This window comes from Anthonomus grandis, chromosome 22 (genome assembly GCF_022605725.1).
Source record: "Anthonomus grandis grandis chromosome 22, icAntGran1.3, whole genome shotgun sequence".
Classification (NCBI taxonomy): domain Eukaryota; kingdom Metazoa; phylum Arthropoda; class Insecta; order Coleoptera; family Curculionidae; genus Anthonomus; species Anthonomus grandis.
Window position 1 is genome coordinate 32,623,656 of NC_065567.1, and position 27,178 is coordinate 32,650,833.

At 30.5% G+C, this 27,178-nt stretch overlaps 2 protein-coding genes across 3 annotated transcripts; one reads left to right on the plus strand and one right to left on the minus strand.

Annotated features, from left to right (window-relative positions):
- Positions 1 to 1,655: 1,655 nt before the first annotated feature.
- On the minus strand, positions 1,656 to 18,234 carry LOC126748750 (CD151 antigen). Its single transcript, XM_050458178.1, has 5 exons — positions 18,091 to 18,234; positions 11,920 to 12,108; positions 11,147 to 11,317; positions 4,928 to 5,164; positions 1,656 to 2,046 (listed from the first exon to the last, which is right to left on the minus strand). Exons 1-5 carry the CDS (start codon positions 18,169 to 18,171, stop codon positions 1,990 to 1,992), a joined length of 735 nt encoding a protein of 244 aa, XP_050314135.1. The 5' UTR covers positions 18,172 to 18,234; the 3' UTR covers positions 1,656 to 1,989.
- A 4,097-nt stretch (positions 18,235 to 22,331) lies between these two features.
- LOC126748563 (uncharacterized) lies at positions 22,332 to 27,081 on the plus strand. Of its 2 annotated transcripts, XM_050457889.1 has the most exons (6): positions 22,332 to 22,549; positions 23,104 to 23,212; positions 23,406 to 23,488; positions 26,252 to 26,432; positions 26,513 to 26,582; positions 26,885 to 27,081. In XM_050457889.1, the coding sequence occupies exons 1-6, from the start codon at positions 22,499 to 22,501 to the stop codon at positions 26,976 to 26,978; spliced, it is 588 nt and encodes a 195-aa protein (XP_050313846.1). In that variant the 5' UTR covers positions 22,332 to 22,498; the 3' UTR covers positions 26,979 to 27,081. The 2 variants fall into 2 exon arrangements, with proteins under 2 accessions (XP_050313846.1, XP_050313847.1); XM_050457890.1 differs by lacking the exon at positions 26,885 to 27,081 and having other exon boundaries at positions 22,334 to 22,549; positions 26,513 to 26,770.
- The last annotated feature ends 97 nt before the right edge of the window (positions 27,082 to 27,178 follow it).

The window sequence follows — 27,178 nt, forward strand, 5'->3', positions numbered from 1 at the left end:
CACTTCGAAAACGAATGAGACCAAACGTTTATACTCTCTTATTAGCTGAGATCTGGTATTTTTAGAGGCCAATTTTGAGCTTAAGAAAATCACCAAAAATGGCATATCTTCAAAGTGCCCTCTCTTGTTACTTCAAAATCGAAGAAAAATAAATTTTTGCTAAAATATTTCCATCCAATATGTTTCACGCCGATATTTACCCACGCCAATATGTTTGACGCATGTTTTTTTTTTAATTTTCTTAGTCATGACAAATGCTCCATTAAAACTGAAACACTTACCTCTAAATAGTAAGGCTGCATAGGTATGCTGATCAGTGTAAAAAGTGTAAGAATAAATAATTTAAAGAAGTATTTGAACTGCCTGGAAAACATAACGACAGGGATAATTTTATAATGTTTTCTAATATCTTCTTATATTTTCCAGAATTCTTGTTTTTTTTCTAGGCAGTTGGTATTTATTTCTCGAAAGGAGACGCTAACTACCTGAAAGAAACAAAAAACCATTTCAATTGCCTGAAAAAATATAAAATGTGTCCAACTGCCTGGAACATGCATCCCAACATTTGCAAAAAAAAGAGAAAAAACTACTTTAACTGCCTGAAACAGAAATTCAATTGATTGAACTGGTTGAAAGTGATATGAATTACCAATAAAATAACTATCTGAATTTAGTTTTTGTAAATAAGCGTTTTAAACCGTTCTTACCTAAGTTATGCACGTTTCCTAATATGTTTTGAGGAGTGAATTTCCTATAATTAAATGACTTCAACTGCCTGGAGGATATAGAAGGAAGATGCCACTTTAGTTAAACTGGTGAAAATTTGTTTAAAAATTATTATATTTTGGATTCAAAAACAAAACCTTAATTAAACAAATCCCTGTTGTACCAAAGTAAATTATGTTCCAACCAAATTGAACATTTTAAAAAAGTATGCACTGAAGAAATGTAAAATTGCGTTAATTACCTTGAACAAAAATTGAAACAGTCTGGTTTTAGGAAATCAAAAATTATTTTTTTAAATCAAAAATATCATAATTTTTAACAAATTTTCACCATGTGAACCGACTTCTGGGCAGTTGAAGTAATTTGATTACAGAAACTCTACTCCTCAAAAAACATTAGGAAATAAAAAAGTATATATTTATATGCATAACCTAGATAAGCACGATTACCATTTATTTACCAGAATAAAATTCAGATTAAAAAAGAGTTAATTATTTTATTGGAAAATTTTTCATTCAAGGAGTTTTATCAATTATATTTTTGTTTCAGGGATTTAAAGTAATTTTTCCAGACTTGGGATGTATCTTCCAGCCAGTTGATCCCATTTTATATATTTTTTGATTATTTGGAGATTGGAAATAAGTGAGAATTTTGCAAAATATGGAAATCATTATAAAATTATCCCAAGTAACCTGACATGTATGTTTTTCAGGCAGATACAGTTATTAAAGAAGAAACTAGTTCAATTTAACTGCTTGGAAGAAATAGCTTCATTCAATTAACTTTAGTGATTTCTTAAACATCACATGTCCATTCCACAAAAATCTGAGAGGATTCTAGCATGTTCCTGAAGCATCCCTGACATTAGGGACAATTCAATATGTACTACATAATATAATAACATAAAATTATATTTAAAATAAACTAGGTTCTCATGAGTATATATTTTATTAACCATAGTAGATATTTAAAGTTTTGCAATACAACATTTAATAGTCTATAACTATTGCTATAATATGACTACGACACATTTTATATGGGATTTAATTTTTTAAGCAATATAATATGATATTTATTATACAGTGATCAGCAGAACAAAACGTTAAAATTTACTATAAAATTTAATAATTAAAAATGAGGTCCTTTAGGGTCCCTTTTATATATTTTCTGCAGGTCACTGCATATTTTAGCATATAAAAACGTATATTCTATAACAATATCTGCGATATAAATTGATTTGAAAAATTGCCATCAACTACGATTTTAACTTCGATTTTTGATCGATAAAGCCATCCAACAAGCGAGTAGAATACCAATGACCTAAAATTAAAATAGAATTAACAATTAACTAGAAACTACAAGTGACTTATCGTATTACTCATAGACAAATTAAAGAGATCACCAGTTATTATATACTTAGAACTACTGAATGTACATGATGCCTGTAGTAGTAAGGAATGAACTATTTTAATGAAGGATTTGCTTAAATCAGAAATAAATTGATTTTAAGCACACTTTCGAGAGTGTTTTTATAGATAAATGTAAATTTTACAATTAATTAAAAAAATAAATCAAAAATGTATCTACTAGTGTTTATTTGAACATTGCATGTTCGCTTATTTCTTTTTTCACGGGAACAAATTCGTTTTTAACTCACCATCGATTTTCCATTAAACTCACTTGTTACAAATTACATATGGGTCAAACGTGAATATTATATTAGGTCCATTCGGCCGATTTAAGTTTGTTAAAATTACTTATGATATTCTTTTTAAAGGTATTTCACTTTTCTTTCATATTTTTTCAATTTCTTTTCTTAGGGGGTGTAATTAATTATAGCATATCCATTTAAATTATACACAATTTTTCCTATTGAATTTGTTCGAATCAATGAATATAAATTAAAAAAAAAATCAATTAGTCCTTTTTTTATTGAATATTTCAGATCCATTGAAATTATTCCCAATCTCACAATCAATAAACACATTAGCTTAATAATTATTCGTATTTGCAAATTTTTATTTTGTTTATTAAATTTATTTCATCACTATTATTGAGTGTACTCAATTAAAAAAGGCAATCAAGAATTCGATCATTAAAATAAATTTACTAATCAATTAAATTTTCCTCGAAAACATAAAGGTCTTTGACTTTTTAATCTAATAACTTTTAAATGTTGAATTTATTTGTTTTTTTTAAGAAGTGTATCGTATTGATTTAAATTATCCACAATCAATGTATAATCAATAAATTTGATTTACTGAACAATTTAAAAATGCCATTAAACTATCGTTATTTTATTACAAAAGGATTTAAATAAAATTACCAAAATTCATTTTTTTTTCGTAAATAATAAATAAGCCTTTTATAATATATAATTTTAAAATGAGGGCCACCACATCCATTTAAATTATGTATGATCTTCCGAAAAATAATTTATGTTTATGGATAATGGAACATGGCTTTATTTTTTTTCTAAGCAGCTCTAAACAAATAGAGTAATTTTCTGGATTTTTCCAAGGAATTGGTCTAATTATTTTTTTCTTCTAGAAAGTTGAAGTGATTTTTTATTTTAATGATGGCATGTATAATTTAAAACTACGATCAAAAATTCCTTATTTATTGAAATAACATTTTATAATTGGTTAATAAAATTTTCCTTTTAAATAAGTTATTTATTAATTTTTTTTTTATTTAATCGATTTTATTAATGATTCTTCACATAATAATAAAGAATCTGGTTAATTGATTTTAATCAATAAATATAATTGAGTTTAATTAATTGAAAATGTGATCAAAATATTTTCCCCAATAAGGATTTAAGAAAATGCTCCAGAATTCATTATCTAAATGTTTTCTTTTTAATATAAAGTCATCATATCTATTTGGATTATGGGTATTTTTCCTAAAAAAAAATAATTTAGTTTATGGAATTTTTTAATGATGACATGCCTAATTGAAGATTGCGACAACAAATTCTTTTTCTTAATTGATTATTATATTTGTTTTTAAATAAATTCTCTACTAAATTTGTATTTATTTTTTTTTATTAAATTCTTGGCTTAATGATCCTTTATTATAAAAAATACTGATTATCTGGTTCATTGATTTCAATCAATCAATACTCTCAATTGAAAATCTAATCAAGATATTTTTCCCTAGTAAGGATTTACGTAAATTTTCGAAAATCCATTATTTATTTTTTTTATAATAAAAAGTGTATCACATCCATTTAAATTATGCATATTCTTCCTATAAAAAAAAATTAGTTTATGGAATTTTTTAATAATGACATAATTTAAAAATGGGATCAAAATTTTTTTAATTGGTTAAATAATTTTTCTCTTGATTTAATCATCAAATCTAATCAAGATGTTTTCCCTAGTAAGGACTTAGGACCTAGTAAGGTTAATTTTCCAAAAACCGTTATTTATTTCTTTCTTTATATTAGACAGTGTATCAGATCTATTTGAAATACATATATTTTCTAAAAAAATATAAACAATTTAGCTAACTTTTAATTTAATTAGTAAAGTTACAGTTTTTTTTTCTCGTTTAATCAATTTTATTAAATATTCTTCACCTAATAAAAATAATTTGGTTGATATGTTTTAATCAATCAATATTATTAGGTTTAATCAATTGTGATCAAAATATTTTTTCCTAGTTAAGATTTTAAGTAACTTTTCCAAAATTCATTATTATTATTATTTTAATTTTTTTTAAATGAGTGTCACGTCCATTTAAATTACGCATAATCTTTCTCAAAGAAAAACTTATTTAGTTTATGGATTTCTTTAATGACGATATGCATAATTTAAAAGTAGGATAAAAAATTCACTAATTATTAAAATAATGTTTTTCTTAATCACTTCTTAATTACTGTTTTTTTAGATAAGTTTATCAAATCCTTGTACATTATGCATAATCTAAAAGAAGCAATTTAATAATTTATTTATTTATTCTTCGCATAATAAAAAACAAAATAAAGCAAAATAAAAATCTTCTTTATTAATTTCAACTAACCAATAATTTTGGGTTTAATTTTTTTTTAAACTCACGCCGGCCCTGTCCTCAATTCACAACGGTTGGGCTGCGCGCGCCTTTGCCTGACTCCGCGCAGATACACAAATTCTATTGCGACAGGACCGTATCTCAGTGTAATTATGTAACCAGAACATTAGGCATACCCCGCACTTACTTCAATTAATGCAATGCCAATTCCAACTCCAATTAAGACTCTCGAGGCATTTTCAGCTTTCATTTTGATCTTTTCGAAACAGCCTGAACTGAACAGAATATTCGATTCGTCGACTTTTGCGCTGTTGCAACCCTCCTCGGTTGGAGGAGGAGCTCCCTCTCTAGGTGCCTCACAGCATGATAGGGGACGTTTTGTTTTGTTCCAGTCATTTGGACTGCTTACTCCACAGCATTGTAACTAAAACATACCTAATATTATTTGTCTATAAAATCAACCCTTTTAGAGCATATTTTCACCCTTAAATTCACCTCACCATTCATTCTTTATTAAGTAATTTTTCATTTGTATTTATTAAGATTGAGTTTTCCTTATTTTTACTATAATATGATATTTAAAAAGCATACGGTCCGACCTACAATATGGCATGTTAAATTAACAACCTACCTAACAGTAATCATATATATAAGCTCGTTAAAGAAAGACTTACTGAAGACAGCAATTAATTTCAATTAAACATTTTTACACGCCAAAAAAAATACGATCCAGCTAAGGAAATTAAAGGTCACTTAAACTTTTAAGATGTGGCGCTTGGCCATAATAGCCAATTGACCTCACTTGACTCCGAAAGAGGTACCTTGTAACGTTTTTGGAATCTGGGATATATTTTTATTATAGGCTTTGTGATTCATTAGTTTGCTCTTGGGTGTTTACTGCTGTTTTTAATAACTTTATTTTAGCTAGAAACTGATTACGCACTATTGATAAGAAATGTTTTTGTGCCATAAACCGATAGAGACCTGCAATCATATCAAAACGTGTGTGTACCATATAACTTATATACAAATATATAAAGTCATAGTGAGAAAACAGTACAGGGACGTCATATTAAGTTTCTCATTAATCAGCCTGGGATATATGAAAAATTACTTCAAAGGCTTAAAGGAGTTAAGAAATAATATGAGAAATCACTTTAAATGCCCTTTCTATGAGATATAAGAAACATTTAGTGTATTTATGATTATGTACTCAAACTGTACTACAATACTAATTAGTTTAAATGTGCCTATAAGCTTCCAAACATCGACATGGTTCATTAAACAATAAAACAAGCATACATCAAACCTGACTCCAAGATGGCTGTTAGTATTGAGACGGAGGATCTGGATGAAAGTTTAAGGGTTCAAGGCCTTTAAAAATCATTAAACCCTCTATCTGTTATTATTTTATTTGTCGAAACTCCAAATTTTTTTAGTATCAATAATGCCATTTGTTGGTGTGTTGGCTTCGCAATTGAAACAACAGAAGTAATAAGATTATCATTGAAAGTAGAAGTAGAAGGAATTAAAAGATCATTAATTGCGTTGTTGTTCCTATTGGCATCTACTAGCTAGTCAGGTTAGCAACAGTAGAGTGATTAGTTTTCATGTGGTTCCTCATGTTAAAATTTGTTGTTTTTAAAGATTTTTTTCTTACAGTAAGGTATAAGAAACTCAAAAACACAAGAAAACTCATTAAAAATTAATAACAATGTTAAGTTAAGTTTGTTATTAGTCAGCACAAGATATAAGAGAAATCACAAAAAAAATTAGCTTTAACGTGAAATTAAGTTTTTTATATACAGGGTGGTTCAGTTTAAACGTCATTAATTGAGGGGGTCAGAAGCCAAGGGGTCCAAGTGACATTTTTTCAGAAATCGATCTAAGTGTAAAAACTGAATGGTGAAACATTATTTTATATCATGGCAAAGAGAACTAAGTGCTTTTCAATACTAATGCTGCTCTTTATCAACTGTTGAAAAAATCAGCAGATTAAGTCGCCCGTATTGTTAATTGGCATAGGGAACTAAGTGCGCTTGAACCCCTTGGCCACTCAAGCGTCAGTCATTTAGTAGATTACGCGCGAAGTGAAAGAGGTTAAGTTTTGCAAGTTTTTTTTTAATCAAAATGGTTACTTCTGATGAAGACCAAAATGGTAAGTTCTCAAAGTGCTATATAATTTGTTAAAATATGTTTTCCTTGACGTTATTTTTTTTTAAATTTTAGATCGCAGAAAGAGAACCTCAAGCAAGTACATCCAAGAAACGAACTCGAAAAATAGCACAGTGGAAGCGATCTGAAGCAAAACTAAAGCGTAACTTTGGCCAAAGGTACGTTGGACGGCGGGGTGAACTTCATGAAGCAAAATCAGTTAAACCGTACAATCACATTTGGAGATACAAATGTAACGAACATTTTTTAAGTGCGGATGTCTATATTTTCAGATTTCTGGGATCTCGGAAAGAAACAAAATGGTTGGGACTTCCAAACTTCATTCATTGTTTCATGTGTTTCTAAGCATATTCCTAAACGAACCAATCGACTTGCAGTTTCTTAAAAAAACGTCAGCACAATCATAACGTTGAAAAATTATCGTGTTTGTAAGCAGTTTTTTTTGTGTACGTTGGATAGTTCTCAGAAGAGGTTCTATAACGCTGTCAGTAAACATAAAGAAACAGGAATCGCCCATACAGATCAAAGAGGTCGTCATACTCCTGGAAATAAACTAAGCGAGGACACTATCAATTTAGTGAAAGAGCTAAGTTTATTAGCTATTACACAAAAAAGGATAACCCAAACCGTAAATATCTATCTCCAGAATTAAATATTTCAAAAATGTACAGTTTGTATAAAGACTTTAGTTCACAACGACGAACAGATCCTGTAAAAGTCAGCAAATACCGTGATATTTTTAACACTCAATTCAACCTTAGTTTTCACCGGCCTTACACCGACACTTGCTCAACCTGCGATATTTTAAAAATTAAAAAGGGATGCCCTAGATCCAGGTTCTGAAGAAAAGAGAGCCTTACTCGGCGACCACGAGATTCATTTAAAAAAGTGAATTAATTAATAATAATATTTTTAAGAAAGTGTCTTCTGTTAAATCCTTGAAGAATCAGGCCACTACCTTAGCTAAAGAATTCTCCCAAACTCGTCGTGCTATGTGTTTTGACCTGCAAAAAACTCTACTCACTCCATTTGATACATGCAGCAAAGTGTACTATTTACGTCGACTTTGGACATACAACCTTATGGAATACATGATCTAGCTACTGGTACTGGCAACATGTATATGTGGCATGAGGGAATGGCAGCGAAAGGGTCTCAGGAGGTTTTATCATGTCTAATCAAATATATTGAATGTCTGCCACCAACTATTACCCATATAGACGCTTTCAGTGATAACTGCGGCGGACAAAATAAAAATATAGTGAATTTCTGGACCTATATTGTGCAACATACCCACATCAAAAGTGTAGATCATTAATTTTTTGTCTCGGGCCATTCATTCATGGAATACGACCAGGATTTTGCCCTTATACAAAAATCAAAATGGAAGTTTACAAACATATTTACTCCTGATGATTGGATCCATTTCGTGGAAGTCGCAAATTTATTGTTGTTAAAATGCAGCCTCAGGACTTTAAGTCAATATCTCCAATATAGCTACATGAAACCAAACATTGTAGGCCTTAGTAAGATGCAATGGTTGCATTTTGAAAAAGCCGAACCTTACAAGATGTTTTATAAAGAAGTCTACAACCAAGAAATCGCATTTAATATAATGGACCTAAAACAAAAAAAATTTACTGGACGCCCAAAGAATCAGCCAACCACTGTAGCATTGCCAAATTTGCATGTTACACCACCAAAAATCAAACTGGCCAAGTATCAGAATCTCTTGCAGCTACTACCTTTTGTTCCGCCTGTTCATCATAAATTTTACAAGGATCTGTTATATGACGGAAAAACCTCAAGGCTCCAATAACAACAACAAATTAATGTCACCCAAGAAGAGGATACAGACACTTCCGAAATTTTGACACAGAAATTTTGAATCCGATGATGATTAATATGCTTTTCTTTATATTGAGTTCATGTTAATTTCTCCATTAGAATAAACATTTCTTTATTTTGGTAAATGGTTATGTATTTTATTTTTAAGGCAAAGGGGTTTAAGTGACTGGCCTAAGAGTTTTAACTCGCAAAAAAGCCCTACATAAACCAAAAAAAAATGATGTCTAGAATTTATGAAATGGATTTTGAAACATATTTATCATCAATTACAATATTTATCAATTACAATATTTAATAAAAACAGAAATATAAAATATCACCGAATATTTTTAATGACCTAAAACTTTAAATCAAACATTCTCAAAACTCTTAATTTGTTACTTGGACCCCTTGGCTTCTGACCCCCTCAATTTTAATACGTGATAGAGAATTTAAAAAGATAATAGACTTTCTTTATAAAATTTTCCTCAGAAATGTTTAGTAACAAAGATACGGGGTGTAAAGTTAAAAATAATTAATTGTTTAATTATTATAACTTTTAAACTACTAACTCAATTTTAGTTAAATTTCGCATGCAGTTTATTGTAGTGAATTATTATTATTCAAATCTGCGAGGTGATAAAGTATTCTTTTATATAAAGTCAACTATTAGATTCTCCATTTAATTTGAAAAAAAAAGTAACTCTTGCAAAATGATGATTTAAGGCACTGTTTTTAAAATATCTTAGTTTAATTGTACAAAAACGCCAATTAAAATGCTGTAAAACTTAAAAAAAAGAAAATTAGACTTGAATCTTAAATTAAACCTGTAAAATTAAAATAATGGCTTAAGGTAACTTTTCACTATCTTTTATATTCAACTTTTTTACAAACCAAGCCCGATTTCCTTTTTTTTTTAATTTTTTGCAACATTTTAGCAGGTATTTCATAATTTTGCAAGAGTAACTTTTTTTCAAATTAAATGGAGAATTTAACTGTTGACTTCTTGTAAAAAAATATTTTATCTCCTCGCAGATTTGTGACAAAAAAGTCCCTCCATATATTACCCCACTGGCAATTTTTGTAAAAATCGACTTAATCAGTAATCGACACCCAATTGCCTGCATGCAAAATTTAATTAAAATTGAGCTAGTAGTTTAGAAGTTATAATAAATAAATAAATAATTATTCCTAACTTTAACACCCTGTATCTTTGTTGTTAAACATTTCTGAGAAAAATTTTATAATGAAAGTCTATTTCTTTTTCAATTCTCTATCACGTATTTAAATTAATGACGTTTGAACTGGACCACTCTGTACATCAGATTAGGAGATATCAGAAATTATTTAAATATTTGAAACAATTTTTCCATGAAGAATTCTGAGTTAAGGCATTAACAGTTTTTGATTTTTTTATTTAAATAGACTCTTCTGGGATTATAATTTAAGGGCGAAAATGTAGTTCAAATGTGTTGATTCATTCTTAGGCATTAAATCAAGATAAACATATCTCATTTTTCATATTATTTCCTGGGCACTTAAATCATTTCTCATTTAGTAAATCACATCTATTTAAAATAATTTCTCATAATAATTATCAGATATTTGAAATGATAACTTGTATTTTCTAGACAGTTGAGGTTATTTCTCATATTTCCCAAGTTATTAAATCCATTTCATAAACCCAGTAACCATTTATGAAATTTTTTTTCAAGAATTTCAAATATTTTATTTCTTCCAGGCATTCTCATATTATTTATGCAATTTTATACAAACTCAGGCTGCTTTAAAATATTTTCTCAGATTGTCAAAGCCGCTACAAGTCTTTTAGGCATTTGAAGCTATTTCTCTTATCTTTTAGTCAGTTAAACTTGTTATATCTTCCAGTCATTTCTCATATCACTTCACATATATCTGAAGTCATTTTTCAGACTATCAAACCTCGCATATCAGTCATTTTCTACCACGTGAGAGCAAGCATTTAAGGTTATTTTTCATATTATTTTCTGGGCAATAATTTCTCGAAAAATCTCCTTGATAGTTTAACGAATTTTTTACGTCCTCCAGGCCAAGCAATTAAGGTCATTTCGTATACATCTAAAGTCAGTTCTTATATATTCTAGACTCTTTGAAAGATATGAAAGTGTAGTAAATAATTTCTCAAGTATTTCAGAAATTTAAAGCGATTTCTCTATTAAAAGTTATTTCTCGTATTATTTCCTAGACGAATTTTTTCATATTTTCCAGAAATTTTACGCAAGTTTCTATACTCAGTCAATGATTTATGGAAAGTCTCATGAAGCACTACTTGTCAAAAAGCTGATAATGTTAAAATGTTACCCGGCACCTTCGCCATTTTTCGCAAAAATTTATTTATTAAAAAATTAATTTAAATATCCCAAACCTCTGATTGCACTTTGTCCCAGGCGTTTTTATCCATATCACTTTTTTCATATCTGGCCAAGGACTCGTCCATGACATTCTTCATCGATTGATCGATTTCGTTATGGTAGACCGCCGCTGTAATACCAACAGCTAGCTCTATGATGAATACCACCAATAGACAGGCTGCAAACTGAAAAACAAGAAACAAAAATAATCGATTTATTTGATTTTAGAAAGAAAGATGAATAAATTGCAAGCTGGAATTAAGAAAGAAAGGACACATCAAATAATATTGCAAAAGAACGAAATATTTATGTTTCATCAAGAACAGGCCATTTTTCCAGTTTGTAATTGATTTAAACCACCCTCGTGACTGAAGGCAGTAGATAAAAAGTTGTACGTTATTCTTTTTATGATCAGACTCTCCCTTCTTTTACATTTATTGTTGCGTGACAAACAATGTGGGTAAAATATGAGCCTTAAGCGTTAAAAACCCCATTATGGGTTGTAGGAGTGGGCCTTTTGACCCCATTTTGGTTGTGAAAAATTGAGCATAAAATTACATGTTTATTATGCTCAGGGCCAATGCTTATACTTAGCGCACGATATCTGGATAAAGGTAATTTTAGGCAAGTAAACAGAATGGAATGTCCATTGAAAATTTCATAAGTTGTTCTATATATGGCCAATTATGTAGCAAGTCAGCCATTCTTTTAATAATAAAGTTAGTTAAGAAGTTGGAGTAAAACTCATCAATTTCAGGCTATACTGAAAAAAAATTGTATTACTTACCGCTATTAACATATAATAGGACTCTCTAATAGCTCCATAACATCCAAGGGAAGCCACCAGGAAGACTATGGCGCCGACAACTATTAAGACAACTGGAGGAGCAAGGATTCGTCCCTCCATAAAATGCTGGAACTGGCCCACTTCGGAAAGGGTCAAAGCGCCAACAATTATGATTACTATTCCCGAAATCTGGAAAAACGGGGATTAATACGAGAAAAAATGCTTTTTTTTTTGTAAAAAAATAAAAACCTGTATTTTTCCTTAATTTTTTACATGGTGTTCTTTCATAATATTTTTTATGGAAAACTTCTTCGTTTGAAAGTTTTTCGCTTTTATTTGAAAGCTTCTATTTTCTATTAGATTTGAAGGGTTGTGTGCACAAAATCCGCTTCTTTTTTTTAAATAAATGAAATGTAAGTGTAATACTATGAATTGCTTGTTCTACGTTAAAATTTGCTAATTTCTTCTAACTTTGTGATTTTTCCATGTAGCGTTTCCTAAGGAATTGAGTTTCCTTGTAACCGAAATATTTGAATAATTTTTGACGATTCAACATATTCAACTGTGTCCTGTGTCCTGAATTTTATCAGATATATGGTTTCAGTGACGAATTCCAAATATAAGACTTGAATTCTACGAGAGTGAACTTGATCTAAGCATGTTATCATGATATCATGTTACGAGTGGTTGAGGTTGGATAACACTAAAGAACCACAAAGAGGTTTTTTTTAATCTTGTTCTAAAAATTTTCTTTGGTTATAAATACACTATACGCTTTCTTCAATTTATCAGTTATATACTCATGACATCGAAGATCAGAATCACTATTGAATATTACAATAGTAGTGGCATTTATTTATTTTGAGTTCTTCGCTTATTCTGGATCTGTGGCTTTTATGCCCGCCAAATAAGGTAACTGAAACTGTAATTAAATTTTGTAAATAGGTATGAATATTTTGATTTACAGATGTTATATTATTAGCGTAAAAATGAAAATAAAGCTGAGTATCATCGGCGTACAAATGATAATTACTAAAAGTCCTTATATCGGCAAGTGTAAATTGTATAAAGAAGTGGTCCTAACATACTTGACAGACACCACAAATAGAGGTATAGTATTAGATTTGGAACTTTTTAAAGCTGTTTGCTGTCGACGAACACTCAAAAAGGGATTGAAAAGCTAACTTCACAATTTGAAAAGCCTATATAATGTAAGATAGTCAAAAGAACAGAATTTTAGGATTTATGAGGTCAAAAGCCTTTGGATAGTGTAGTAAAATAAGAAGACTCAATTTGTCCTCATTCTATACTTAAAAGATATCATTAGTAAAGTCAACTATATCTTTTTCGAAAGGCTGTCTGTTTTAATTGCAAAATCAAAAAAAAAAACTTTTATGTCTACAATTTTTTCTGGCACTTTGGAAAGTGTTGGAAGAATGCTCATTGAACGCTGATCTTTAAATTCCCTAGGTGGTGACACAAGCATGCTGCTAAATATTTGGAAAATATGATTTAGTTATATATTCATTTAATATATAAAGTGAAGAAGGAATCATAAATGGACAAAAAAAAATTGAGTCATTTTAATATTACGGCCGTCATATTCATATGCTTGGCTTTTAATGGATAAAATAGTTCTTATTAACACTCCTTCTGTCTACTACTACTACCCTCAAACTAAAAATATGTTGAAAGGAATTTTTAAGGTTATTTCTGTTTCCCGGGGAGGGCCGGGGTAGAATAGCCCTCCGGTACGCTCTGCCTGTCGTAAAAGGTGACTAAAAGAGCAACCCCTTTGGTGGTAGATGTTGTCCACTTGCATCGCCCGGTTCAACACCACCACATGTTGGACACATCACGGACTTAGTCGGCGTGAAGTGGTTCCACGGAACTCACGTTTCGCCGCCATGTCGATGTGTCCGGTTTCCAAAGGGGAAATGGAGAAGAAAAGTAAATGCATGATGGCGCCCTCACGACCAAAACTTTCCGGAGGTAAACTCGCCTCCCATTCGGATCTCCGGGCGGAGGCTGGTCGGGAAGGTCCATCAGGCGGATCAAAAAGCCTAAAAATCAATTTCTGCAACATCAGAGGCCTAAACACCAATATTAATGCAGTACACCAACACCTGCAATCAAATAAGCCTCACACTCTGGCATTGGCAGAAACAAAGGTGAAACCTTCAACAACAAATGTTCACCTCATTTATCCTGGATACGATCTACACACCCGATTTCGACTAAACTTTGGATTGGCAGTATTTGTCAAGAACTTTTGTGTTGCCAGCGGGAGGAAACGCTTGAACCTGCGGACTTCGACGTCTTGTGGCTCAAAATAATAGCCAGTGGTACCACGAAATTTATCTGCTGTATCTAAAGACCACCAAGCGACACCCAATATAGTCGGCTCTTTTTGAACCTGGTTGATTGCATTAACCATCTGCAAATTGACTACCCAAGCGCAGAAATCATCGTCATGGGTGATTTTAACGTTCACAATATCAACTGGCTGCGCTTCTGCAACAAGAACGACGATCTTGGCTTCAGACCCTGACTCGTACACAGTATCAGTACATGCCCCTCTAGGAACATCGGACCACAAATTGATAACAGTCTCTTGCCAGTTGGAGGTCAAAACGCAGGATCCTCCGATGCCGCGGAAGGTATGGCACTATAAATCAGCAGAGTGGAACCATCTTCGGGAATTTTATCGCTCATTCCCTTGAAAAGAAGTCTGCTTTAGAACCAATAACATCTCAGAATGTGCAGACCAAATTACAGAGACGATCTTGGCAGGAATGGAAGCTTATATCCCTTTTTCTACTAAATGCGGATCAAACAACAAGCAATGGTTCAACCTGAATTGCAAAAAGGCAGTAAACACTAAAAACGCAAGCGAATTATTGATGAATGCAAAGAAAGTCACAACAACAGGATCAAAAACAAACTTCTAAACTGCCCAAATGGAACAAGATCTTTCTGGTCAGTATCGAAAGCCGTTAAAGTTTATTCTACCGTTATTATCACGGTAAATGCTCCTCTGAGCTGGCAGGCCTGATTCCACCCAGGGCTGTTCCGGCAAGAAGGACGCGTCTAACAGTTGCGGCTCATCAACATGGAGTCCACCTGCCTACCCCAAGGACGTCGCTGTATCGGGACTCATTCATCTGGAGAACATCTTCTTTGTGGAACGGGCTTCCACCTCACGTATTTCCCGACGCATACAACCTACAGTGATTCAAGATAAATGCCCACAAATATCTTCGCGCAAGCACCACTCCAAGAGTGACATAGGACTTTCCTCTTGTGCTTGTGTTTACCATAAAAAAAAAAAAAGTCATGTAGATTTTAGTCTGACTATTAAGGTTTAGTGCTTAGAAAAAGTTAATTAATTTCGTTTACGTTAGATAAATGTGTTGGAATGCAACTTTGCTTATTTTTCGTAATAATTAGTTTCGTTAGATCAGTCCATGTTTCCTTACAAGATAAATTATCGTTAAATTTAGTTTTCAAAAAAGCCCTTTTTTCATCATGAAGAGCTGCTGTTGTAAAATTTCGTAATTCTTTTTAATATTCGTAGAGATCTGAGTTTTTTCCTAATGTTTTCTTTAATTCTGGTCCTTGTTGTTCCACTTCAAATCAAATTAATAAAGATGGTCAGACAGGGAGACTTTTTGAACCCCAGTGTCTTTAATTTACTCAAAATGTGTGAAAAGGTCCATAAGGGTTATCGATGTAGGGGTTATAAGAGTAGATTCTTTGATTATTTGACCAAGATCAAAAGTATCCATAAGTCATCACGTTTAGAAAATTTATATTAAAGTCGTCAGTACATATTATATTTTCACATACCGTGTATAGGTTGGCTAAAACATCTTCTACGCGTAAAAAAAATTATCTAAATTACCAGGTCATCAAATAGTAATTAAGGTGAGCTTTATCCTAACCTAATTATATAAGGTGAGCTTTATCCAAATGTAATGTTCTTCCTTAGTCTTTTTTATCTAATTTGTACTCAAAGGATCCTTGAAAAGCTTTCAAAATAATATTTTTGAATTAAGCAAATAAATGGAAAATTCAGGAATATGTTCTTGCTTAGGTCAGAGTGATTTTACTGACAAATTTTTCTATTTTCTTATTTTTATATCTTATTTATTATAGAAAAGTACTTTTAGGAAAAAATTTATACTTCAATGTAGTTTTTCTAAGTTCTAGAAGTTTTTCCTACTTTTACAGATACTGGAAATTTTAATCGAATTTCTTTTAAGGATTTTTCAAAAATTATTTATTTTATTTTTCAGTCTCGCCTGTTTTTTCTTTGGGAACTTATCGGGATACAAAAAAAATACAAATCTTGCGTGTCTAAATGCCAAATTAATTTTTCATAATAGACGTGAATCAAATTTTGTTCCATTAGGTGTAAAAGCTAATTTTTGATTAATTATTTTTTTTAAATTTAATAACTCATTTCCCCTTTGAAAAAAAAATTGAACTTTAACTTAAAAAAAAAATACAAACAAATATTAATCATTTTGTATTGTTCACAGTGGCCTGCAGAATTTTTTTTTTAAATTTTAAAGCATAAAGTATAAAAATTTGGTATTTTTAATTATTTACAAAAAAATAAAAGACATATTTTATAGCCACTGTAAATAATAAGATACGATTCATTTAAGTTAAAAATAAAAATTTTTAATAATTTTTTGCCTTGTTGATGCCAGAAGTTTTTAATCATGAAATTAAGGTGGAAATAAATATCTAAATTAAAAAAAGTATTTAATATAAAAGTAATTTTTTGCATTCACTAAGAAAGAAAAGGGTTAAAATAGATTTTCAGCATCTGGGAATTAAGAAAACGTTCGACAGCATGGAAAAATTGTTGTATGAAGTAATTTTTAATATTTTTCCTCAGAATTTTTTAAGGAATATTTAATATTTTCCAGGCATTAACAGAAAAACGTTACATTCCTTTAGGCAGGTGTTGCAAGATCAAAAAATTAAATGCCTGAAATAAAATAAAAGAGGTTTAAAGTAATAATTTCCAGTATCTGGAAAAGTAGGAAAAACTTCTAGAGTCTGGAAAAAATTTATTGGAGTATCCAAGTGTCCTTCGAAGTAGTTTTTTGTTCTTTTTCCTGGGAGATGAATATTTGTAGAATATTTTCTTCTAAAGAAAGAAACAAAAAGAACAGCCTCGACTAGATTTTAAAAACAATACTTCCAAGGGACAAAAAAAACCTATTTTGAAAGGGTTTTCTCTAAAAAGCAATTGGAATTAAAATAAGAAAATAAACATTTTCCTTAAAATTTTATTATTGAAACAAAATTAAAATCACGACTGTCTGGAATAAAAACAATATTTCTGAATTTTCCATTTATGTGTTAATTCAACAATATCCTTGGTTTTTGAATTCCTAAAAAGCTTTTTAACCATCCTCTTCCAGTAAAAATTTGCTAAAAAAACACCCAGGGAGAATATGATAAAAAAGGGAATAATGGACCTATATGAGAGGTTCTATTGGAAACTTACTTTTGGGTCAGTTAATATACCCAATACGTCCACGTAATGCCAAGAATAAGTAAAAAATAACATGTTGTAGGATTTTTACGCATTTTTTTAACTCAATTCATTAGCAAAAATAAAATCTGAAAATTAGGGTAATAGAGTACAGTTTTTATGTAAAAATAAAGGAAAATTAATAATTCGAGTATTTAATTTTTTAACAAACAAAAATAAAATACTGTAATTAACAAAATTACAGTGGTGTGCAAAAAAAATATTCTTAAAAGAGAATAAAAAAAAATACACAAATTGCATCTCTATGTGCCAAGTTTGATCAATAATAAGAATTGTTGTCTATTATATTCTTCACAGTGCCTCCTCAATTTCTTAAATGTTGTAATAATTACTAAAAAGGGCTAAGAAAACCATTTTAAATCCTATAATTCCGCTTAAGATTTATTTCTTTTTTTACCAGCAAAGTAGTAAATGTTTTATTACGTAGTATGGAAATATGCTCTTCTCAAGCTTTTCATATGCATAACCCCTTTCCAAATATTTAAAACACCGTTTCACTCATATAAATATAAAAAAACAATTAACCATGTGCAAAACATGTAATTTGTTTATAACAATACCAAGAAACCTGCATAGGAAAATCCGTAATTACTTACCGCAAAAACCAAATTAAATCCAAACAACAAGTACTTGATCAAACTTAGCTCGCACGTCTTCATCTTGGCAAAATCTATCATTTGTCCTATAAGAAGTTTTTATTTAATTAATAATAATTATTTAAATGTATGTTCACTCGCCAGAAAAACTCTAGAGCTACTGATAAAGAAAAACTTTGTGAACGTCCTTCACGCCAGGGCAGTAAACTTGTTGGCATAGCGGGGGGAGTTTTACCCCTTCCATAATAAAAAGTTTCATTTGAATAATACGTTTCCCTAGAAAAGTATTAATATAAATAAGAAAGAAGTTACTGAGTAAAAATTGAGCATGTAGGTCTATTGTAAATAAATTTTAGATACTGATAAATGCAATCATTTTGAATTAGAGCTAGTAAGAGCTATGAACAAAAGAAACTCTTATTATCCCTATTAATTTTCTCCATGCGTTATAACATATTTGAGATTTTTGCGCATACTTTCTTTAAGCTCCTGTGCGCCATAACGTGGTTGGGATTTCTGCGCATGTTCTAATGTCATTTAATTCAATTAATTATCAAAAAACCACCTTAATAAAGGGTTTTCTGTAGAGGTTATTGGTTTTGTTGGAGGTTTGAACCCAAGAAGAATATTCCAGTTCTTTCAGAATCAATAAATTCCAAACAAAAAAAGGAACCTTATTATAAAGGGACTTTAACAAAGGTCACGAGGAATGTTATTAACCTTTTCCATACATGTCAATATTAACTTGGAAACGTTTGTGGATATGGCCGGTCGTCTTGGAAACCACCTAGGCGGACTATCCGCTCCCGATCTAAAGTTCTAGGGCCGAAAATGCGTGTTAACCTGGTCATTTCTAAATATAGCGGCCGTAGATTAGTCCTGGTTTTGATTTATTTACTCGTTTTGTTGGATACGGGTACAATAGCACTTCATTTTGAGGGTTTTTTCATTATGTTATTTTTTTCAGACCACGCCCAGCGATAATATCTAAACAGTGATTTTAGGGGTTCAACGACGAAAAACATTTATCTTAGTGGTGATTTAATTAAGTTTCAAAAATAAGAGACGTGTAAAAAAATTCGTTTCTCTGGGGTGCAATAAAATATTAATGTCACCAATGAAAATCCAGTAAAATTTTATTTGTCATAACTTTGTATCGAGTAGTGTTGGAATTCTTCGCATGCGAAAACAGTGGATTGTTAACTATTTAAATAAAATCAAATTAAGTAATTTTCACCCTCTATAAGCGAAAAATACATTTATTCAGTTTTTTTTTCAGTTTCTGAGCTGGATGAATTAACCAAAATGTTATTTTTAATGGTGCTAAATCGAAATTTTATGAAAATAGTAAGAAAAAAGTTCATTTATTGGAGGATTCCAAAAAACACTGTTTCTGTAACTCTCTCCTCTAAGACAGTAATTATAAATTTTCATTTGACAACTTGCAAACATATATTATCTTTTTCTGAATACAATACCCAGATAGCACCCTTTAAGCCATTGGATATCCAATGGATGTCCCGTTATGGACAAAGCAGCTATCTTATGGACAGCCGAATATTGTCCAAATGACAACCAATAGGGAGTAAAAGGACACACTTTTGGACGTCCATTTGGAATCGATTATTAGTTCTCTAATGTACACTTAGTTGTACGAATTTTAGACACTGACAATTTCCTTAAAATTAAAAAAAGAAAAACATTTAAATTAGAGAAAACCAATTTATTCTATTAACTTTTATCCTTTGTTCGCACGTTGAGCCACTTGGCTCAATATGGCTATAGGTGTCTGTGTCCACTTCTTAGCAGCTGTAAATTGTAGTTTAGAAGCAGCTGAAAAAAATATGTAGATAAGATGATACCTATATATACTATATATGTCCATTAAGTGAGAAGCTATGTTCTAAACAAATTTTGTTTAAAGGTAGAAAGGTTCATATTTTGGTAATTTAAATTAAAAAAATTTGAAAGAAAGTAGAGTTTTTCTAAATAATTGTTTTTTTCTTATTTAAAGAGATATTTTAAAATAATTGACCCCGTTTCACTGTCACTTTTTCATTTCTACAATACTTTGACAAGTTTTTTGAATTTAATGCATAATCATAAAAAAAACAATTACATATGGACAAAAAAACTTTTAACATCCGTATTACTTTTCTTAGTTTTCTTCATGCGCCATAACATATTTGGGATTTTTGCGCATATGTTCTTTAAGCCTCTGTGCGCCACAACGTTGTTGGGATTTCTACGCACGTTTTGTGCGTCTGAATCATGCTAATGATCAAGGCTCAAGCTAATTTTACTTTTATTATTACTACAATCCTCGAGACCCTTCCCATATCTAACCTACTAATACACTAAAAATCAAAATCCATACATTAAAAATAAAGACATTAATGTTTTTCTCACTGGAGTGCCTGGAAGAAATTTAAAAAAATTTCTCTTATTGACAACTGAATAACTTCGTTTCAATGGGGCTAAAATGTTGTAACTATTGATAGCTGAGATACACTGAGGGCTTTTTAGGTATTTTCTGAAAAAATTATTAAAGTCCATACACTAAAAATGAAGATAATGATATTTCTCTCACTGGAGCCCTGGAAGAACTAAAATAATTTGTGCCTTATTGACAACCAAATATTTTGATTTTTAGTGGCTAAAATGTTGTAATTATTGATTTATAGGATACTTCTCTTCAAGCAACTACTGAAAAAATTATTAAAAGCCATACACTAGAAATTAAGATATTGGTATTTTTCTCACTGGAGTGCCTAGAAGAAACAAAATTATATGTCCCTTACTGACAAGTGTGTATCTTGAGTTCTTGTCGATAATATTTTATAATTATTGATATCTAGGATACTCTATTGGCTTTCCAAGTATTTTCTAAAAAAATATTAAAATCCATACACTAAAAATCAAGATATTGATATTTTTCTCACTGGAGTGCCTGGAAGAAACAAAATTATATGTCTCTTACTGACAAGTGTGTATCTTGAGTTCTTGTCGATAATATTTTATAATTATTGATATCTAGGATACTCCAAGGGCTCTTCAAGCAACAAACTTATTGAAATCCGAAAAAATTGGATATGTATCCTAAACTCGTAATCCATTGGATGAAAATTGGCTGTCTAATGAATATTTATTGTACAAATACTGGATTATATATATATGGACATTCTGGATAATAATTGGACTAATTTTGGATGTCAATTGGACAAACGGTGCCTTGTAAAATATTTGTTTCATCAGTAATTTAATTTTTTTACCTCGACGCAAAACTCACTCTATGAATCAAAAAGTGGTTATGAAAGCACTAGAAAAATACAAAAATGAGCATAAATACCTTAAATAAGTAAAAATAAATGGCTTTAACTACTTGGAAACAAAAATCATAAACATATCTTCTCTTAGGCAGTGTGAAGACATTTTTTTCAACCTCAACTGCCTGGAAGAGAAAACCGTACTTTTTGTATCGAAAATTAGTTTTGACTACCTAGGAAAAATACAAAAATGAGTGTAACTACTTTAAACAAGCAAAAATAAATGGCTTCAACTACTTGGAAGTAAAATATGATAAATATATAGAAGGTAATAAAACATTTATCTCAGCAGTGATATAAAAGTTCGTGAATCCAGTAGAAAAACAAACAAAATTTCTTTGTTGGTTTAGTGATAAAATACTTACCTGAGCAGTGATTTTAAGGCTTCTATTATGCCCCATATAAAAATAAATAAATAACAATAAGTCATAAATATATTATTTTTTATTAAATATTTGTTGAATCATTCAATTTTACATAATAATAGATAAGGAACTATCTCACCTTTATTACTAAAGGTTAAAGGTTTCAGATTAGAAAAATCAATATTTTACATATTGATATAAATCCTATTAGTAAGTGGTTGATTTGGTAACACATTCATTAGTACAGTTTATTATCTTTTATCATATTTCCAAATCGATAAAAGACTTGTAATGTCATTGGCCCTTGCATGTCACAACAAATTTCTACATTTACAAATAATCTTGTAACGTAAATTGATTTTTGTGCATAATTTAAATGTAGGCGATAAACAATTTCTTTGGCCATTTTTTTTTTCAATTATTGAAATCATTTTATTACGTCATTGGCGCTCGTTCTATCTCTTTGAAAAAAAATCTAATCAAGGAATACACTCTACAAACAATTAAAATATTTGTATTTAAGACGATTACCGATTTATCTACCTCGTAGCAAGAATAAACGCCCGCCGCGCCACATTAAGAGTACATATGTTGGGGCTTATACGACTTTCAATATCCTTGGCATAATAATCTTAAAATTACCGTATCTGCGTTGTGTAATAACAACATATAATTCAGTCGCATTTTTTTATTTTCACCGTAAACATCACTGTTAAGATGATAAGACAATTGTTTTTGTTCGGGTTAATTGCTGCGGCCACAGCCGAGGTAAGGACCAATTATTTTAAATTTATTTCAAGATTTATTAGAGAAAACAGTAGATTTAAACATTTTCTTTTAATTACTTTCCCTGACCATTATTAAGGTATCACATTGTTTTTTCCTATTCTGACACGTGATCTGTGCTGAGTCATTTAAGCATCTATTTCTATTTTTACTTTCTGTTAAATAGGTAAAGGAAATATTATACTGGTTAAGGCTTATGTCCCTGTTCCTATATGCCAAAAACATCCTACTTCAAAATTTCCACAATTTTTCACAAGTCTTAAGAATACTTCTTTGAATAGGGCTCTATAAACAACCTCGAGTACGTTTTTGAAAATCCACATAATCGTTTCTACATAAGAGAACTTACAACTTCAATAATATCTTTAGTATTTCAGAAACGTTTATAAAACGGCTTTATACGATTTATTAATAATTAATTTAGAAATTTATATACGATATGTGAATCCTTGGGGTATTTGAAACCTAAACTTAGGAGGATGTATTTTTTTTTAGTAGGATATTAGGTAAAAAAAAATGTAAATGTATGTTTTCAGAGAAAAGCTGTCGTTAGCATTGTAGGGACAGACGTGAAGGGATCAGTGTATTTCACAGAGACGTCAGATGGGATTTTGATTGAAGGCTCCATTAGCGGACTCACACCCGGTAAGTATTTCGATATTTTGTCATGTCACGATTAAGATAAGAAAAGTTTCAAAATTAGTTATTTTTCGGGTGATTATGCAACAATGTAATTTTTTAAAAACAAGATAAGAACTTGATTTTGAACTGCTTCTTCATAATGTACGGTCATTTCATTCATTTTCTCTGGCAGGTATATTAATACAGATTTTTTTAGGTAAACATGGCTTCCATATCCATGCAATTGGAGACATCACTGGAGGTTGTGCTTCCACTGGGGCTCACTTCAACCCCTACAATGTATGTATATACAAAACAAAATTAAGAGTGTCCCACTTAAGATGGATACAAGCCAATAGCTTGGTTGTTGAGTGATCTTTTTTGGATCGTGAACTTTGCACTCCATGCATTTTTCATGGACTTTCCTATTTCTAAAGCAAACTTTTTGTAATTTTGGTCTAGAAATTTGTCCTTATGTTTGTCTTATTCCAATTTTCAATTCTTTAATGTTCGTTGACGATGTCATAATTTTTATTCTTGATAGCACCTTATAAAAAGAAATCCAGTGAGAGGGCCATGCTACAAAAGGACTATTTCGACCAGACCAAACCATTTATCTTGAAAATTTTGGGTGATGATTATAAATCGAAGCGCTATAAATATAATAAAACTATGAACTATTCGAAATAAAAAGCTACGTCAGCTTACCTCCAAAAAGAGGCAGCTGCTAGAGCAAAGGAAAAATTATATAAAAACGATACATGGTCGCAAAGCAGTGAGCAATAAAAAAAATAACAATATAGTTTTCAGTTTACAAATTACAAGAGAAATTGAAGAGAAAGAGAAGGAGAGAGATTAATTAAAAAAAAAAACAGAAGATAAGTATAGATAGAAATGAGATAGCATAGTGAGATGATGTGCAAATGAATGCTCTTGAACCAATTTGGTATACCAATATTATTTATTGATGAGTCGACATTTTCTACCAACAGGACGGTATCATCTCAGAATAATAGATGTTGAACTAACGAGAACCTGAGAAAGTAAATGTGTGCTGTTGTATTTTTAAATACTGTATTGGACTCTTCTTTTTTAATACGACTTTAAACGGTACGAGAATATTGATTTTCTTACTGAATTTTGGGATGCTATTCATGATTTGCCGTGAACTTATAGAGGGAATTTGTATATTCAGCTAGATGGCGCTTCGATCCATAATGATGCACCTGTAAGAAGATGGCTCAATGAAAATTGAGAAAGATAAATGGATTGGTCGCAATAGTTCTTTTGTAGCATGGCTCCATAGATCTCTAGATTAATTAGGACCTTACCTTACTACTTCAAAGTATATAAAACCCGTCCATGAAGATTAGAAAATTTATAGAAAAGCATTAGGAAAAGTTTGCTTAAGAAATAGAAAAAAATTATGAAAAATGCATTAAAAATTATGGTGGGTTGATCGGAGACGTTGACTTTCAGTTTTTTTTTATCCAGTGGCGTCGTAAGTCTGTACTTGTCTGAGGATTCAATATAATTTAACAGATTTGAAATAAATAGAGTTCTAAAAATCGAAAAATATCAAACTCCCATTAAAACGTACGTCTGAGGTATGAGGATCGCATTTCTTACTCAGGGCAAAATGTGTGCCTTATAATCACAACACAACCTCCTACCAAAAATGAAAAAGATCGCTCAACAAACAACCAAGATATTGGCTCGTATCCATTGCTTGAGTGACAGAGAAAAAAATGGAACACTTAATAACTATTTTACTCCTCAAGATAAACAAATGAAATTTGGTATATTGACGGAATTGAATTGTTATAAGAGCATCTTTTGACATATTCAGTTGTTGTTTTGACACTAACTTTCTTATTTTAAATGAGACACTTGGTATATTACTACGTATTTCGTTAGAAAAAATTATTCTGAGAACAATGATACTGTATTTGGTACTTTTTGTTTTATACTCATAGAAAAAACTATTTTTTTTTATTTTATAATAGGGTGCCATGAATGCGTTCAATGTTCTAATTTTTTATTAAGTAATTAAGGAAAAATAGATTTCATTGCATTTCATGATTTAAATCTTTTACGCGTTTATTTAAAATATCCAAACCAGTAATTTTGGCATTTACTTTATTTTTTTCTAATGTAACGTTATTGGGAACAACAACCACTTTTTAAAAGTGTTTTTTTCCCAATAATTTGATATGATTATTTTTTAAATTGGTTGATAAATAAGTTCATAAGAAAACAAACGTAAACAAATTTAATTAATAAAAGACATAATACATGATAAATTACCAGATGGATAGATATTAAACCAGTTTTAATCTTCTGATCCGAAGATGCTAACATCGTTAACGAAACACGTGTCGAGATAAAAATAAAGAGTTTTGGTTAGTGGTAAAACTGTCTCGTAATTTGAGCATCACATTAAAGGTTCAAACCACAGATGTAAATAGCTCCGCACTACAGCACTGCGGAGTTATTTACATCTGCGGTTCAAACCATAGAACAATAATACATGACATCTTGTCAAGTGCAATTTTAGTGGTTGTTCATAATAGGGTGCTACTTAAAAGAATAAGGTAAATGCAAAAAATACTGGTTTTGAAATTTTAAATAGGCGTATAAAAGATTCAAGTAATAAAATACAATGAATATTATTTTTCCGTGATTACTTGATTAAAAATTTAAACTTTTAACGCATTCATAGCACCCTATTTCAAAATTGATTTTTCTATGAATATAAAACAAAAAGTAGCACATGCGGTATCATTATTCTCAGAATATTTTTTTTCTATCAAAATACGTAATGTATCACTTGCAGTTAAACCGGAACTGACGGAAAATAACAGAATATGTCAAAAGATGCTTTTATAACTACTCCGTCGATATACCAAATTTCACTTGTTTATCTTGAAAAGTAAAAAAGTTATTAAGGGTTTCCTTTTTCCTGTGTCACCCGGTATTCTTATATTCAAATAGACTTTAGAGAAAAAAATAGCTAAAACACTATTTCAATAATAATTTTCAATAATTTCTCTATATTTACAGGCCACTCACGGAGCACCAGATGCTTCTGAACGTCATGTAGGAGATCTTGGAAATATCGAAGCTAACGCAACTGGAATAGCTGAAATTAAATTTGTTGACAAAATCATTTCCCTCGATGGCACCAATAATATTCTTGGCAGAGGTGTTGTTGTTCATCAAGATGAGGATGATTTGGGATTAGGTAATTATCAACGTTTTCTCAAAAACATTTCATCATTTCAAACTAAACTTTTAATACTCTATTTTTATTTCTTTTTATAGGAGGTGCTGAAGACTCAAAGACCACTGGGCATGCAGGAGCTCGCGTCGGTTGTGGCGTAATCGGAACTCTGTAATTATCCTGTTTTGTATTTAACAGTATTTTTACTTATTTTGAATTTACAAAATTAATTTGCTGATATTTTGTAGATTAAAAATAACCGTTCGCTTTCGCAAAACACCTAATAATTGCTATACAGTACTTGTGGCATTGTAATAAATGTTTGTATCATTAATCACAATAAACTGTGTAGTGTTGTCTTTATGTGTTTTTATATGTCGTCGCTTGTGTCTATAATGCTTTATTAAATATAGGTTATTTATGGAGGACAAGTGAAACTGTAAATGCTAGTACTAAACAGCTATGTTTTGTAGGAGCTCCACCAACACTGCGGGGAGCTATACGCATCCCATGTTGCCAATTATTCTTTTGTTGGCTTTATCAACTATATGGCGCCTAATAGTGTGATATACAAAAAAGTCAAAAAGTCTGAACTTCGAGATTATTACATAGGGACTAAATCCATAAGTGTTTAATTAAAATTTAAATAAATAAAAAATAGTATAAATGAGTTTGTGTTTTAATAGCCATGACAGACAGAGAGAATTCAAATGCCTGGAATTACTCCAAAAAGACGTCCCACCACCTGCTGTACAAATCTTACATAA